This window comes from Apodemus sylvaticus, chromosome X, assembly GCF_947179515.1.
Source record: "Apodemus sylvaticus chromosome X, mApoSyl1.1, whole genome shotgun sequence".
In the NCBI taxonomy this organism is placed as follows: Eukaryota; Metazoa; Chordata; class Mammalia; order Rodentia; family Muridae; genus Apodemus; species Apodemus sylvaticus.
The window spans coordinates 127,616,806-127,635,603 of record NC_067495.1 but is presented as its reverse complement, the minus strand read 5'-3'; the positions used below and the strand labels follow the sequence as shown (position 1 = coordinate 127,635,603).

Here is an 18,798-nt window from a genome sequence, read left to right as displayed (position 1 = left end):
CAGAGAGATCTAACAGACAAAGCCAGCTAGCAGACATAGCACTAGACTAACATCACTGGGGTCTAAGCCTCACAGGCTTTCAACTGCACCCAGGCCCTGGGCAGCTCGGTGAGCCGTCTGTGTGCCAACCCAGCCAGGAGGTCATTTGCCCGGCAGACTGCCCAGCACTTACAGGAGCGCGGGGCGCCATCTTGGCTAGCTGACAGAGCCAGTTAGCAAACATAGCCCTAGGCGAATATTACTCAGGCTTAAGCCTATCAGGCTTTTACATGGACTCAGGGCCTGGGCAGCTAGGCCAGCCTAGTGTGCACCAACCGGGTTGGGAGATCTGTTGCCCTGCAGAAGGATCAGCACTCAGAAAAGGTCCCCGCAGCATCCACCATCATCACTCCCTGAAGGAGCAAACAGACAACAGCAGGTTCACAGAGACAACTTGGGGCAGGGCACACTTGGGATCCAAGAGCACCCAAGAGGAGGGCAATACATGAGCAATCTGTGCCAGGGGAAACCCAGTCGTCCAGTGTTGCAGAAATAGCCTTACAGGCTCACATGAGGTCAGACACCAGCCAGTGACAACAAGACCAACAAAAGCTAGAAATAACAAGATGGCAAAAGGCAAATGTAGGAATGTTACTAACAGAAATCTAGGCAATATGGCAGCATCTGAACGAATTCTCCAATAACAGCAAGTCCTGGATACCCCAATAAACCAGAAAAACAAGATTTGGATTTAAAATCACTGGTCATGATACTGCTAGAGGAACACAAAAAGGACATAAATCTCTTAAAGAAATACAGGAGGACATGAATAACATAGAAGCCCTTACAATGGAAAAACAAAAATCACTTAAGGAAATTCAGGAGAATAAGGTTCAAGAGATAGAAGCCAATAAAGAAGAAATGCAAAAAAAAAAAAAAAAAAAAAAAAAAAAAACAAAAAAAAACAAAAAAAAAACAAAAAAAAAAAAAACAAAAAAAAAAAAATAAAACAAAAAAAAACTTAAAGAAATGCAGAAGAAAGTGAGTCAAATGGCACAAGTCATGAAAGAGGAAACACAAAAATCTCTTTAAGAAAGGAAAACACAAACAAATAAATGAAGGAACTGAGCAAAGCCATCCTGGATCTAAAAACAGAAGTAGAAACAACTAAGAAACTAACAAAGGGAGACAACTTTGGAGATAGAAAACCTTGGGAAGAAATAAGGGGACATAGATGCAAATATCAACAAAAGAATACAAGAGATAGAAGAAAGAATCTCAGGTGCTGAAGATACCATAGAAACCATGGACTCAACAGTCAAAGAAAATGCAAAAATGCAAAAAGCTTGTAACCCAAAACATCCAGGAAATCCAGGACACAATGAGAAGACCAAACCTGAGGAATATAGGTATAGATGAGAGTGAAGATTTACAACTGAAAGGGCCAGCAAATATCTTCAACAAAATTATGGAAGAAAACTTCCCTAACCTAAAGAGAGAGATGCCAATGAATATACAAGAAGCCTACAGAACTCCAAACAGACTGGACCTGAGCAGAAATACCTCCTGTCACATAATAATCAAAACCCCAAATGCACTAAACAAAGAAAGAATATTAAAGGCAGTAAGAGAAAAAGGCCAAGTAATATATAAAGGAAGACCTATCAGAATTACACCAGACTTCTCAGCATGAGACCATGAAAGCTAGAAGATCCTGGGCAGATCTCATGCAGACTCTAAGAGAACACAAATGCCAGCCAAGACTACTATACCCAGCAAAACTCTCAATCACAATAGATAGATAAACCAAGATATTCCATGACAAAACCAAATTTAAATAATATCTTTCCATAAACCCAGCTCTACAAAGAATAACAGGAGGAAAACTCCAATACAAGGAGGGAAACTGCACCCTGGAAAAAGCAAGATAGTAACATTCTTTCATCAAACCCAAAAGGAGATAACCACTCAAATATAAAAATAACATCAAAAATGAAAGGAAGTAATAATCACTATTCGTTAATATCTCTTGACATCAATGGACTCAACTTCCCAATTAAAAAACCTAGACTAACAGACTGGATAAGAAAACAGGACCCTACATTTTGCTGCACATAGGAAACACACCTCAGTCTCAAAGACAAAATCTACCTTAGAGTAAAGGGTTGGAAGACAATTTTACAAGCAAATGGTCTCAGAAAATGAGCTGGAGTAGCCATTCTAATATCAGATAAAATTGACTTTCAACCTAAAGTCATCAAAAGAGACACTGAGGGACACTTCTTGCTGGTCAAAGGAAAAACCACCAAGAAGAACTCTCAATGCTGAACATCTATGCTCCAAATGCAAGGGCACCCTCATTCATAAAAGAAACTTTACTAAAGCTCAAAGCATACATTGCACCTAACACAATAATTGTGAGTGACTTCAACACCCCACTCTCCTCAATATAGATCAGGAAAACAGAAACTAAACAGGGACACAGTAAAACTAATTGAAGCTTTGGACCAATTGGATTTGACTGATATTTATAGAACATTTCACCCTAAAGCAAAAGAATATACCTTTTTCTCAGCACCTCATGGTACCTTCTCCAAAATCGACCATATAATTGGTCACAAGACAGATCTCAACAAATACAAGAAGATAGAACTAATCCCATGCCTCCTATCAGATCACTATGGTGTAAGAGTGGTTTTCAATAGCAACAAAAACAACAGAAAGCCCACATACACATGGAGGCTGAACAATACTCTACTCAATGACACCTTAGCCAAAGAAGAAATAAAGAAATCAAAGACTTTAGAATTTAATGAAAATGAAGGCACAACATACCCAAATCTTTGGACACAATGAAAGCAGTGCTAAGAGGAAAACTCATAGCCCTGAGTGCCTCCAAAAAGAAAACGGAGAGAGCATACACTAGCCGCTTAACAGCACATGTGAAAGTCCTGGAACAAAATGAAGCTAATTCACTCAGGACAAGTAGAAGACAGGAAAACACAAAACTCAGGGCTGAAATCAATCAAGTGGAAACAAAGAGAACCATACAAAGAATCAACGAATCCAGGAACTGGTTCTTTGAGAAAATCAACAAGATAGATAGACCCTTAGCCAGACTAACAAAAGGGCACAGAGACAGTATCCAAATTAACAAAATTAGAAAGGAAAGGGGGGATATAACAACAGAAACTGAGGAAATTCAAAAATTCATCAGATCCTACGACAAAAGCCTATATTCAACACAACTGGAGAATCTAGAGGAAATGGACAATTTCCTAGACAGATATCAAATACCAAAATTAAGTCAGGATCAAATAGATCATCTAAACAGTCCCATAACACCTAAAGAAATAGAAGGGGTCATAGAAAGTCTTCCAACTAAAAAAAAGCACAGGACCAGATGGTTTCAATGCAGAATTCTATTGGGCCTTCAAAGAAGACCTAACACCAATACTCTTCAAACTATTCCACAAAATAGAAACAGAAGGAACACTATCCAATTCCTTCTACAAAGCCACAATTATGCTGATACCAAAACCACACAAAGATCCAACAAAGAAAGAGAACTTTAGGCCAATTTTCCTTATGAACATCGATGCAAAAATACTAAATAAAATTCTTGCCAACTGAATCCAAGAACACATCAAAACAATCATGACCATGATCAAGTAGGCTTCATCGTAGTGATGCAGGGATGGGTCAATATAAGGAAATCCATCAATGCAATCCACTACATAAACAAACTCAAAGAAAAAAACCACATGGTCATTTCATTGGGATGCTGAATTAGCATTTGACAAAATTCAGCATCCTTTCATGCTTAAAGTCTTGGAAAGAACAGGAATTCAAGGCCCATATCTAAACATAGTAAAAGCAATATACAGCAAGCCAGTAGCCAACATCAAACTAAATGGAGAGAAACTTGAAGCAATCCCACTAAAATCAGGGACTAGACAAGGCTGCCCCCTTTCTCCTTATCTTTTCAATATTGTACTTGAGGTACTAGCTAGGGCAATTAGACAACATAAAGAGGTCAAAGGCATACAAATTGGAAAGGAAGAAGTCAAACTATCACTATTTGCAGATGATATGATAGTCTACCTAAGTGACCCAAAAAACTCCACCAGAGAACTACTATAGCTGATAAACAACTTCAGCAAAGTGGCTGGTTACAAAATCAACTCAGGCAAATCAGTAGCCTTCCTATACTCAAAGGGTAAGCAGGCTGAGAAAGAAATTAGGGGAATGACACCCTTCACAATAGCCACAAACAATATAAAGCACCTTGGTGTGACTCTGACCAAACAAGTGAAAGATCTCTATGACAAGAACTTCAAGTCTCTGAAGAAAGAAATTGAAGAAGACCTCAGAAAATGGAAAAATCTGCCATGCTCGTGGATTGGCAGGATTAATATAGATAAAATGGCCATCTTGCCAAAAGCAATATACCAATTCAACGCAATACCCATCAAATCCCCAACCCAGTTCTTCATAGAGTTAGAAAAAGCAATTCTCAAATTCATCTGGAATAACAAAAAACCCAGGAGAGCGAAAACTGTTCTCAACAAAAAAAGAAATTCTGGTGGAAACAGTATCCCTGACTTAAAGCAATACTACAGAGCAATAGTGTTAAAAACTGCATGGTATTGGCACAGTGACAAGCAAGTGGACCAATGGAATAGAATTGAAGACCCAGAAATGAATCCACACACCTATGGTCACTTGATTTTGGACAAAGGAGCAGAAAACATCCAGTGGAAAAAAGATAGCCTTTTCAACAAATGATGCTGGTTCAATTGGAGGTCAGCATGCAGAAGAATGTGAATTGATCCATCCTTATCTCCTTGTACTAAGTTCAACTCCGGATGTATCAAGGACCTCCACATAAATCCAGACACACTGAAGCTAATAGTATAGAAACTGGGGAAGACCCTTGAGGACATTGGTACAGGGGGAAAGTTCTTGAAAAGAACACCAATGGCTAATGCTCCAAGATCAAGAATTGACAAATGGGACCTCATAAAATTACAAAGTTTTTGTAAGGCAAAGGACACCTTCAAAAGGACAAAACGGCAACCAACAAATTGGGAAAAGATCTTCACCAACGCTACATCAGATAGAGGACTAATATCCAATATATATAAAGAACTCAAGAAGTTAGACTCCAGAAAACCAAATGACCCTATTAAAAAATGGAGTACAGAGTTAAAGAATTTTCACCTGAAGAACTTCAGATGGTGGAAAAGCATCTTAAAAAATGCTCAACTTCATTAGTCATTAGGGAAATGCAAATCAAAACAACCCTGAGATTTCATCTTACACCAGTCAGAATAGCTAAGATTAAAAATTCAGGAGACAGCAGGTGTTGGCAAGGATGTGGAGAAAGAGGAACACTCCTCCACTGCTGGTGGGGTTGCAAATTAGTACAACCACTCTGGAAATCAGTCTGGCAGTTCCTCAGAAAACTGGGCATGTCACTTCCAGAAGATCCTGCTATACCACTCCTGGGCATATACTCAGACGATTCCCCAGCATGTAATAAGGATACATGTTCCACTATGTTCATAGCAGCCCTATTTATATTTGCCAGAAGCTGGAAAGAACCCAGGTATCCCTCAGCAGAAGAGTGGATGCAAAAAATGTGGTATATCTACACAATGGAGTACTATTCAGCCATTAGAAACAATGAATTCATGAAATTCTTAGGCAAATGGATGGAGCTGGAGGACATCATATTAAGTGAGGTAACCCAGTCTCAAACGATCAATCATGGTATACACTCAGTAATAAGTGGATATTAGCCTAGAAAACTGGAATACCCAAAACATAATCCACACATCAAATGAAGTACAAGAAGAAAGGAGGAGTGGCCCCTTGTTCTGGAAAGACTCAGTGAAGCCGTATAGGGCAAAACCAGAACAGGGAAATGGGAAGGGTTGGGTGGGAGAATAGGGGGAGGGAAGGGGGCTTATGGGACTTTTGGGGAGTGGGGGTCTAGAAAAGGGGAAATCATTTGAAATGTAAATAAAAATATATATCGAATTAAAAAAAGGGGGGGGGAAGAAAAAGAAAAGGGACAAATCAGCAACCAACAAATTGGGAAAAGATCTTCACCAACCCTACATCTGACAGAGGGCTAATATCCAATATATACAAAGAACTCAAGAAGTTAGACCCCAGAAAACCAAATAACCCTATTAAAAATGGGATACAGAGCTAAACAAAGAATTCTCACCTGAAGAACTTTGGATGGCTGAGAAGCATCTTAAAAAATGCTCAACATCATTAGTCATTAGGGAAATGCAAATCAAAACAACCCTGAGATTTCACCTTACACCAGTCAGAATGGCTAAGATTAAAAACTCAGGAGACTGGAGATGTTGGTGAGGATGTGGAGAAAGAGGAACACTCCTCCACTGCTGGTGGGGTTCCAAATTGGTACAACCACTCTGGAAATCAGTCTGGAGGTTCCTCAGAAAACTGGTCACCTCACTTCCGAAAGATCCTGCTATACCACTCCTGGGCATATACCCAGAGGATTCCCCAGATGTAATAAGGATATACTATGTTCATAGCAGCCCTATTTATAATAGCCAGAAGCTGGAAAGAACCCAGGTGTCCCTCAATGGAGGAATGGATATAAAAAAAAAGTGTGGTATATATTCAAAATGGAGTACTATTCAGCCATTAGAAACAATGAATTCATGAAATTCTTAGACAAATGGATGGAGCTGGAGAACATCATACTAAGTGAGGTAACCCAGTCTCAAAAGATCAATCATGGTATGCACTCACAAATAAGTGGATATTAACCTAGAAAACTGGAATACCCAAAACATAATCCACACATCAAATGAGGTACAAGAAGAACGGAGGAGTGGCCCCTGGTTCTGGAAAGACTCAGTGCAGCAGTATAGGGCAATACCAGAACAGGGAAGTGGGAAGGGGTGGGTGGGAGAACAGAGGGAGGGAAGAGGGCTTATGGGACTTTCGAATAAAAAAATTAAAAATATCCAATAAAAGAAAGTAGAATAAAAGAATATAAACAGGAGAAAAAAGATTAAGAAGAAAAGGAGACAAATTTAAATAACAAAGGAAAAATAATGTAACGATTTCCAATTTGAATATCTAGATATTAAATTAGGCTTGTGAAAAATCTTTAATAAGGCTGTAAAAGATCTAATAAAACAGTCAATAATAAATAGAAAATAATATCATGAAAAATGTACACACCTCCACGCCCAGCTATTGATACTTTTATGGGGGGGTTATGGGACTCAAACTTGGTTCCTCACTCATGTGTACATCAAACATTTTACCATTAGAAATATCCCCACAGCTGGTAATGGTGGCACACGCCAGTAGTATTTGCTCAAGGAGGCAGAGGCAGGAGGATCAGGAGTTCGAGGCCAGTCTAGGCTATACATTTTTTAAAAAAGAAAAAAAATATCCCCACAGTCCATTGGACTTCTTAATTATGCACAAGGGTACTTGAATAAAGGTAACTAATGGAAATAAGTAAACTTTAAGAGATGAAAATAGCATATTATATAGATAACTGCTTTCTGATGCAACTTTTATATTAAAGTATTTCACCATCTCTGAATTCCCAAACCCTATTTACTGGTGATGTGACTGTACCAAGGCTGATCCTGCTGACATCACTTAAGAGTAGCTTCCTCTAGGACTCTTCCACCTTCTTCACTCTGCTAAACAATGTGACCTCCCCCATAAGATCAATGATGAACTTATTAATAAGGCCCTAAAACTATGGGAAGATTTCAGCCCACAGATACATTTATATATGTGGCCTGTAGAATATTCATAAAAAATTTAGTTAGATGTCAATTACAGTGTTTCGCAAAAAAATGCAAGTTTCTAGCTTCTCTTGAAAAGTCAAACTTTAGGGGCTGGAATGACGGCTCAGAGTTAAGAGCCCTTGCTGCTCTTGCAGAGGACCCAAATTCACCTTCCAGCACCCACACACTGGCTCAGAACTTTCTCTAACTCCAGTTCCAAGGTACTCTCTCCAAGGTGCCCTCTTCTGGCCTCTCTTGGCACTGCATGCATATGGTGCACTTATACAACATTCAGGCAAAATATTCATATACCTAAAACAAACATAAAAATCTGTAAGAAGATAAGTGAAAATTTAACCGTACTCAGTTTCCCATTAATGTGTTACAGCAACAGGCCACAGCTAAGGAACACATATCCTCTTGAACAGAGAAGGTGTGTTCCAGCTCACCAGACAAATCTTACCACACAACTATTTCTCCTACTCTTCCATAAATTCTATTTTGTTGCCGTTTCTGTGTATAGTGAACTCAGGAACAGCATGAAAAACTCCCAGGATCAAGTGCTACAGCCAAAGCAAGAGTATTAAGCAGGAGAAGAAGAGCACATATGTGCAAGGAAAAAATTAAACATTTCTTTGTTGCAATTTTTAATGTTTTTGAAACAAAATTGGAGTTAAGAAAAAGTTTTAATATAAATTGATGTGCAGGCATCCTGGGGAGTGAACCTAAAGATTCATGCATACTAAGCAAAATATCTATCACTGAGCTATATTTTCCCAGAGCCACTTTTATATTTACATAAAATATGCCTATCTCAAGGAAAACACATAACAAAATATACTTTTCTTTTCCTTATGCACCTGAACGATGTTAAGCAGTCTGGAAAAATAAAGGTAACTATCAAGCTCCTCAAAAAATTAAACACAGACTTACCAGATGATTCAAGCAATTCCACCCCTAGATATATAGCCAAAAATATTAGGTATAGTACTCCCAAAAGGGTATTTACATATCCATGTCCATTGCAACATCATTCACAATACCCAAAAAATGAAAGAACCCAAACATCTATCAATAGTTAAATAGATAAAATGTAGTGTGTGTGTATGTGTGTGTACATGTGCATGTGTACATGTGAGTGTGTGAAATGTATAAATAATATTTTATATCCAATCTTTATGGATATAATATTTCCAATCTTTAACAGGAAAGAAATTCAAAAACATTCTAGTGCATGGATAAACCTCAGAAACATTATGCTCAACAAAATCTCACAAAGGATAAACTTTTATGAGTCCACTCAGAATTACTCAGACTTGACAAATACACAAAGACAGAGAATCCTATGAAATTGGTTGATTCTTGGTAACAGTCGGATATACTTTCTTGATTAATCCAATCTAAAACCAGAATAGGAATAGAGCCAACTAGAAACGTTTTCATGAATTGGTGCCAAGAGATGGGAAAGGAAGAATGGTTGTTTAGTGATTATAGGGTTTCAGTTTATGAAATAGATTCTGGATCCATCATGGATTACTGAGAGACTCATGTGGCCCCATTCAAGAAGATTTGAAGGCTGTTAACACTTGCTAGAAGGAAGGGCTCCTGAAACCCCACCCCTGCCCCAGGATCTGTAGACAATTAATGGTTGCTGGGAGAGGAAAAGACATTTTATTTCGGTGGTGTAGATAATGGTGAGGTGGCCATGTTCCTATAAGTAAAACTAATGAGACAATCAAAAACATAGAAGCAGAGGGGACGAATGGGAAAGAGGAAGGATGCAGCAGAAGTAGGAGGGATGCAAGAGAGGGTAATGAGGAGTAACTATGATAAAAACTGCATCAGATACACGGATTCCAATCATGATACACATTAGCATATGCTTTTTTAAATTTCTGGATCCTGGTAGCAAACAATGTGAATAGATCGGATCCAATGCCATTGAAATTCTGTGTGTACTTTTTAACAATTACCAAGGAATAAAAATATAATGTCTCCATTCCCCAACCCAATTTATAATCTTGCGGTTTGGTCTCTGTCTCTTCGCACCATTTCAAACCAGCCCTACTCTGGTTTTAAATTGGATTAATCAAGAAAGTATACCCGACTGTTACCAAGAATCAAACCTCAAGGATCATTAGTGGGTGCTATGATCATTAAGAAAAAGTTATGTCTATTATCAAAAGAATACATAACATAATGTACTTTGTTTCTGTAACATTGTGTGCTAGGGTGATACAAGTAACATGACCATAAAAGTAGTTATATTTGATTATTAGATATTGGGGCATATGCATGTTATCAGAATTTCACCTGATAAATTACTTGCTAATTGCAAAAGTAAAGTGTACCTTTTACAACAGCAAAGTACGCAATCTCTACACTGTTTAATGTAGTGTAACCAAACATGCACATTTTGCCTTGATGCAAAAGGTTTAGACTGACTAAAATAAAGCCAGTGGTCTAAAGTTTCAGGCAATAGAGAACAAGCCAAAGACATGAAAACACTATAGAAATAGTACGTAAACACTATATTCTCAGCTCACAAAGAGGTGAATTTTAAATATGGTCTAGGTTTCAAGTATTAGGCTCATTTTTCAGAGTTATTTATTACATACTCATACACACACGCCTGTGCACATGCACGCGCGCGCGCGCGCGCACACACACACACACATACACATTTTGCCTACATGTATGTCTATGCACCACATGTGTGCCTGGTGCCTGCAAAAAGTAAGAAGAGGGCTTTGATTCCTCTGGAACTAGAGCCATGAATGGTCGTTAGCTGCCATGTCCACTTCAAAAGCAGCAAGTTTTTGCTTGTTTGGTTGGTTTAGTTTTTTCAAGACAGGGTTTTTTTTATGTAATGGTAACTCTTTTCTATAGACCAGGCTGGCCTCAAACAGATCCATCTGCGTAAAAGTGTGTATAGCAAGTGCTCCTAACCACTGAGCCATCTCTCCAGCCCCTTAAATATTAATTTTCTTACCCTTGGCAATAGTATTATTATCACAGAGAATCTTGTACTTTTTCTAAATTTTATTTATTTTTTATTTTTAAGTATGTGTAGGTCTGAGAGGGTATGAAACATTCTGTGCAGCCAAAACATGGGTCCCTCTGTCAGAGCAGTCTATGATCTTTTTTTTTTTTTTTTTGCTTTGTTTTTTGGATTTGGTTTTTCCGAGACAGGGTTTCTCTGTGTAGCCCTGGCTGTCCTGGAACTCACTCTATAGACCAGCCTGGCCTCGAACTCAGAAATCCGCCTGCCTCTGCCTCCCAGAGTGCTGGGATTATAGGCGTGAGCCACCAAAGCCCGGCGCAGTCTATGATCTTAATGGTGGAGACATCTCTCCATCTTCTTATGATATACAAATTTTATAATGTGTACAATATACAATTATATTGATTTGCAAAATAATGTATGAGTTTATGTAATCAGAGACAGATCAAATAATTGTTCCAGAACTTTATCAGTTGTCTAATCTAGATGACAATGTGTTTATTATTCAATTCTTTCAGCTCTATTTTGTTTGAAGTTTTAAAGTAAAATTAGCTATAAAAAGTATAAAGAAAGCAAAACTATTTCCATCCTATTCTGCTCTCTCTCTCTCTCTCTCTCTATATATATATATATATATATATATATATATATATATATATATATATATATATTCTAATACTCTTATTTGCTGTTAGAATAATTCTGAGTTAACAACTTATTAAAAGTTATCCAATAACCAATTGGGGTGTCACAAGCTTTTAATTCTAACACTCAGAACATAGAGGCAGGGTGACCTTGGTGAGTTTGAGGCCAGCCTGGTCTATAGAGTGAGATATAGGACAGCCAGGACTACATAGACCCAGTCTGAAAAAGAAGAGTTACTACAGCTGAAGACATGTATAGTGAAACAGACTTGATTTTTTCAGCACTCATGAGACAGAAGAAGGAAGATCCCAAGTTCAAGACCAGCCTGGACTACTTAGAAAACCCTGTCTCAAAACAAAACAAAAAATATTGTAATAATACAACAAAAGACAAAAAAATAAACAAATATTAGAAGATAATAAAATGTTCACAGTGATTATCTGTAAGTGGTGGCACTACTGGAATTGTTCCTCATATTTTTGTAAATTTTATCAATATTTTAGCATATATCTTTCACTTTATAAGGTTAAAAATACTGCTCTACTCTTTGAACATATGCACTACAGAGACCATCATAGACAAATATCAATGTGTTTAATCCAAAACTGACAAAACTACATTGAAACAAGTTCACTCTAAACTTTAGGAAAACAAAATGGCTATCTCGAATTATACATGTTTCTCACACATACAACTCTACACCATATGTATGAAATAGGAAGCACTGGTAAGTTTTGGTACTTTCATGGCTAGCATGAGCATCTTACTCTGCTTGGAGTTATAAGTCACAACCTCATGGCTTAATCTGAAGACTCAAGTACAGAGTGTAATATAACACCAGTAAAAGGGTACTCACTCTCCACAGGCCCCTGGTGCCTTCTTGCTGGTATATATCAATGAAGCTGCCAATCATGCTCCCTTGGAACAAACTTCCTTGAGCCTGCATTCGAATCTAAAATAAAAAGAGATTATTTTATTTTGACAGAGAAAACCAAAATGAGATAGTTCACTCCTTTAAAACTAAGAAAAAATGGGTTTTGGAAGTGTTTTTAAAACTGCTATTATGGTGAAATTAATGAATTAAATTGTACCAAAGTATATCTATAAGGATTTTCATTAGACCTCATATTCCCCATACTAAATCTATAATTTCTGGAATTGGACAATAACAAGCATTCAGTGAGATATAACTAGTTTGAAAGCACATGCCTTTAATCCCAGGACTCAGAAGGCAGAGACAGGTGGATCTCTGTAAGTCCCAGGCCAGCCTGATCTACAGGGTGAGTTCCAGCACACTCATAGCTACATATTAAGACCCTGTTTGAATAAAAACACATGTATTAGCCAGGTAGTGGTAGCACATGCCTTTAATCCCAGCACTCTGGAGGCAGAGGCAGGCAGATCTCAGTGAGTTTGAGGCCAGCCTGGACTACAGAGCAAGTTCCAGGATAGCCAGGGCTGTTATTCAGAGAAACTCTGTCTGGAAAAACCAAAACACAAAAGAAACAAAAACAAACATATATATAATTAGTCCAGTAAAAAATTAGTGGCAATTCAAATGCCAAAAACCAATAGCAACAACATATTGGTTACATAAATGGTGACACATTCATTTAACAGAATATAGTGGAATCATAACATTTTCCCTTAAAATATACGTAGGCTTTAGAAAGTGTTAAAAATTGATTGCTAAACAGGAAAGTGCTGCAAAGCAGTACATATAATTCTTATCAAAACAAATGAAATTTTTAAAAATTATAGTGAGAAAACTAGATGAGCATACATACCCAAATATAAACAAAGGTTCGTATGTTAATGGGACTCTACAGATGAGCATTCTGAGTTTAATCCCTAGAACCCATGGTCGAAATAACTGATTTCAAAAGGTTTCCTGACCTCTGCATGTGCATGCTTGTGCCCCTCCAAATGATGATGATGATGAGGAGGAGGAGGAGGAGGAGGCGGAGGCGGAGGCGGAGGCGGAGGCGGAGGAGGAGGAGGAGGAGGAGGAGGAGGAGGAGGAGGAGGAGAAGGAGAAGGAGAAGCAGTAGTAGTAGTAGTAATATTTTAATTTGGGGGCTAGAGAAATGGCTCCGTGATTTAGAGTACTGGCTGTTATTCCAGAGGACCTAGGTTCGGTTCTCAACACCAACACAGCAGCTCACAACCCTCCTTAACTCCAATTCCACAGGATCCAATGCCCTCTTCAGGCTGTATGGGCACCAGGTACGTGTGGTATATATTCATACATGCAGGTAAAACACACATATACAAAAATATTTAAAATTTTAATTTTTAAAACAATGATAATTTTTATCAATCAATGTTCAAAATTGTCAGCGGTCTTATATTTGAGGATTCAAACAATCACCAATTGAAAAATATTTGCAAAAACTTTGTAATGAACGCATGTAGACTTTTTTCCTTGTCATTATTTTGGAAATAATATAGCAAGTACTCATACATGTTTACATTAAACATAAATAATCTAAAGAGGATTTAAAATATATATGGGAGGATACCCAGATTATGCACAAATAGTGCTTTCTGTCTATATAAGGGACTTGAACATCCAAAGATTTTGTTACTTACCAGCACAAAGCCCTGGAAGCAAAACCACTATAGATTCTAAGGGATAAGTATTTTTTTTTTTATGCCTGATAACCTCTGCTGTTAACTGCTGATACTCCTACACTTGCTTTGAATTAACGTCGATCCTGATTTGTACTTTCTCTTATTATAAATGATGAACTTGTTTGTTTTTTTTTTTCCTTAACTCATGGCCGGAGATCAGGATCAGCAATGAAGCGTGCTTGCTGCTCTTCCAGAGGACCCAGGTCTGATTCCAGCACCTACATGGTAGCACACAAGAGTCTGGAACTCCAGTTCTAGGGACTCCCTCTCCTGGCTTCCATGAGAACTGCGTGCATATGCACACAGGCAGACAGAGGCAAAACCCCACACACATAAAAATACTTTTTAAACTTGAGACTCATAGCTGTAAATAGCTCTCTTCCCAGTAAGACAGGAGGACCAGGAATTCAAGGTCAGTCCTTGCTACTCAGTGAGCTCAAAGGTAGAATGCACTACATAAAATTCTGTCTCAGAAAAGCAAACAAAAATCCTAATTTATGGTTCCCTCACATAGCTTAATCATACATTTAGTGCTTTACTAATTAGACAACTTTTACTATTAGTCAAATAAAGCTGAAAGCTGGCGTTAAAATGTGTTTTATTCTGTGATTGATAAAATGCTATAAAGAAGTCCAGTTACATTCTTATCAAATCAGCAGAAGCCAAAGCTCATCCTTAATAAAAACATGGACAAGATAAGGAAAGACAGAAACAGTATATAAATTTAAGGTAAAGCAGTTGTAAAAAGCATCTCCTGTAAAGAACTCTACCTTCATCTATCCCTTTGATGTCCCAGGTTATGCCATAGGTCAGCACATCATCATCTGAAAACTTGGAATAATACATAAGGGATCTGCCTTTGTTTTGTAAAATGGAAAAGTGGGTATTGGAAACATTCATTCTCACACCACTTGAAGACAAGAATATAAAGTAAGGAATTTCAAAATCCATTCCCTTAAACTGCACAGCCTTCGTGGTGGTTTGAACAGGGATGGCCCCCATAAGAATCATGGGTTTGAATTTGCTTGGCCCATAGGGAGTGGCACTATTAGGAAGTGTGGCTTCATTGGAGTAGGTGTGGCCTTGTTGGAAGAAATAAGGTACTGTGGAGGTAGGCTTTGAGGTCCTATATATGCTCAAGTTACACCTAGCATGACACTCAGTCTCCTGCTGCCTGTGGATCAAGACAGAACTCTCAGCTCCTTCTCCAGCACTACATCTGCCTGGATGCTGCCATGCTTCCTGCCATGCTGATAATGGACTGAACCTCTGAACCTGTAAGCCACCCCCAATTAAATGTTGTCCTTTTAAGGCTTGCCTTGATCGTGGTGTCTATTCACAGCAATGAAACCTTGAACCTGCCACAGCATTCTGTGCTCAGCCCGCAGAAAGAGAGATCTCCCAGCAGAGCCTCCACTTCTGAGCACGGAGGTGAGAGCTCCACTTTCTCTCCAATATTTCTCTGGAGGGCACAGCCTTCTGTGCATAGCCCACAGGGAGAGAGTCATCTCCCAGCAGAGCCTCCACTTCTGAGCACAGAGGTGAAAGCTCTACTTTCTCTCCAATATCTTTCTAATGGGAACAGCTAGGAGCACACAGCCATTTGTACTAGAGAGCCATGCAGCTCCACAGCCTCCTGTCCACAGACCCTGCCAGAAGATAGTTGGTTTCCTAGGAATAGGGAGACACCCTTACAGGCCCACAGGAGGGATAAGCACCAGCCAGAGACAGCAAGACCAACTAACAGGAGAAACAACCAGATGGCGTAAAGGCAAGTGCAAGAGCCCTACCAATGGAAACCAAGACTACTTGGAAACATAAGAACCCAGTTCCTCCCACCACAGCAAGTCCCAAATACCCCAAACACACAGGAAAAGCAAGAGTTGGATTTAAAAGCACATTTTGTGATGCTAATATAGGACTTCAAGAAGGACATAAATAACTCAAATACAGGAGAACATGGGTCAACAGGTAGAAGACCTTAAAAGGAAACACAAAATTCCCTTAAAGAATTACAGGAAAACACAAACAACCAAGTGAAGGAATTGAACAAAACCATCCAGGATCTAAAAGTGGAAGTAGAAACAATAAAGAAAGCACAAAGTGAGACATCTCTGGAGATAGAAAACCTTGGAAAGAATTCAGGAGCATCAAGAGAATATGAGAGATAGAAGAAAGAACCTCAGGTGCTGAAGATACCATAGAAAGCATTGACTAAACAGTCGAAGAAAATGCAAAATGCATAAAGCTCCTAACCCAAAACATCCAGGAACTCCAGGACACAATGAGAAGACCAAACCTAAGGATCATAGGTATAGATAAGAGCGAAGATTTCCAACTTAAAGGGCCAGTAAATATCTTCAACAGAATTATAGAAGAAAACTTCCCTAACCTAGAGAAAGAGATGCAGATGAACATACAAGAAACCCATAGAACTCCAAACAAACTGGACCAGAACAGAAATTCCTCCCGACACATAATCATCAAAACACAAAATGCACAAACAAAGAAAGAATATTAAAGGCAGTAAGGGAAAAAGGACAAGTAACATATAAAGGAAGACCTATCAGAATTACACCAGATTTCTCACCAGAAACCATGAAAGCTAGAACATCCTGGGCAGATGTCATACAGACTCTAAGAGAACACAAATGCCAGCCCAGACTACTATACCCAGCAAAACTCTCAATCACCATAGATGGAGAAACCAAAATATTCTATGATAAAACCAAATTTACACAATATCTTTCCACAAATCCAGTCCTATAAAGGAAAATAGATGGAAAACACCAACACAAGGAAGGAAACTACACCCTAGAAAAAGCAAGAAAGTAATCTTTCAACAAACACAAAAGAAGATAACCACATAAACATAAAAATAACATCAAAAATACCAGGAAGCAACAATCACTATTCCTTAATATCTCTTAACATCAATGAACTTAATTCCCCAATAAAAGACAGACTAAAAGACTGGATAGGTAAACAGGACCCAGCATTTGCTGCATACAGGAAATGCACCTCAGTGTCAAAGACAAACACTACCTCAGAGTAAAAGGCTAGAAAACAATTTTCCAAGCAAATGGTCACAGGAAACAAGCTAGAGTGGCCATTCTAATATCGGATAAAATCAACTTTCAACCAAAAGTCATCAAAAAAGACATGGAAAGACACTTCGTACTCATCAAAGGAAAAATCTACCAAGAACTTTCAACTCTGAACATCTAGGATCCAAATGCAAGGGTACCCACATTTGTAAAAGATACCTTACTAAAGCTCAAAGCATACATTGCATCTCACACAATAATTGTGGGTGACTTCAACACCACACTTTCATCAATGGACAGATCAGGAAAACACAAACTAAACAGGGACACAGTGAAACTAACTGAAGTCATGGACCAAATGGATTTAATAGATATCTATTTCATTCTAAATCATAAGAATATACCTTCTTCTTAGCACCTCATGGTATCTTCTCCAAAACTGACCACATAATTAGTCACACAGTTCAACAGATATAAGGAGATTGAAATAATCCCATGCCTCCTATCAGATAACTATGGAGTAAGAGTGGTCTTCAATAGCAAAAAAAATCAGAAACCCCACATACATGTGGAAACTGAACAATATTCTACACAATGATACCTTAGTCAAGGAAGAAATAAGGAAAGAAATCAAAGACTTTTTAGAATTTAATGAAAATGAAGGCACAACATACCCAAATCTATGGGACACAATGAAAGCAGTGCTAAGAGGGAAACCCATAGCTCTGAGTGCCTCCAAAAAGAAACTAGAGAGAGCATACACTAGCAGCTTAATAGCACACCTGAAAGCCCTGGAACAAAAAGAAGCCAATTCACCCAGGAGGAGTAGAAAGCAGGAAATTATCAATCTCAGTGCTGAAATCACCAAGTAGAAACAAAAAGAACTATACAAAGAATCAAGAAAAATAAGAAGAAGGTTCTTTGAGAAAATCAACAAGATAGATAAACCCTTAGCCAGACTAATTAGAGGGCACAGAGACAGTATCCAAATTAACAAAATTAGAAATGAAAAGGGAGATATAACAGAAACTGAGGAAATTAAAAAATCAACAGATCCTACTACAAAAGCCTGGACTTAAAACAACAGGAAAATCTAGATGAAATGGACAACTTTCTAGACAGATACCAAATAGCAAAGTTAAATCAGGATCAGATAGACTATCTAAACAGTCCCATAACCCCTAAAGAAATAGAAGCAGTTATTGAAAGTATCCCAACCAAAAAGGCAGAGGGGCCAGATGGTTTTAGTGCAGAATTCTATCAGACCTTCAAATAAGACCTAATACCAATACTCTTCAAACCATTCCATAAAATAGAAACAGAAGGAACACTATCCAACTCGTCCTATGAAGCCACAATTATACTGATACCAAAACCACACAAAGATCCAACAAAGAAAGAGAACTCTACTGGCTAGTTTTGTGTGTCAACTTGACACAGGCTGGAGTTATCACAGAGAAAGGAGCTTTAGTTGTGGAAGTGCCTCCATGAGATCCAGCTGTGGGGCATTTTCTCAATTAGTGATCAAGTGGGGAGGGCCCCTTGTGGGTGGTTCCACCTTTGGGCTGGTGCTCTTGGGTTCTATAAGAGAGCAGGCTGAGCAAGCCAGGGGAAGCAAGCCAGTAAGAAACATCCCTCCATGGCCTCTGCATCAGCTCCTGCTTCCTGACCTGCTTGAGTTCCAGTC

The 18,798-nt window shown here is 38.4% G+C and overlaps 1 protein-coding gene across 1 annotated transcript in view; it reads right to left on the bottom strand.

Moving 5' to 3' along the window:
• Slc25a14 (solute carrier family 25 member 14) overlaps positions 1 to 18,798 on the bottom strand; it is a 52,470-nt gene that overhangs the window by 17,169 nt on the left and 16,503 nt on the right. Inside the window, 1 exon segment of the mRNA XM_052171362.1 lies at positions 12,287 to 12,382. Coding sequence (XP_052027322.1) covers positions 12,287 to 12,382 — 96 coding nt within the window.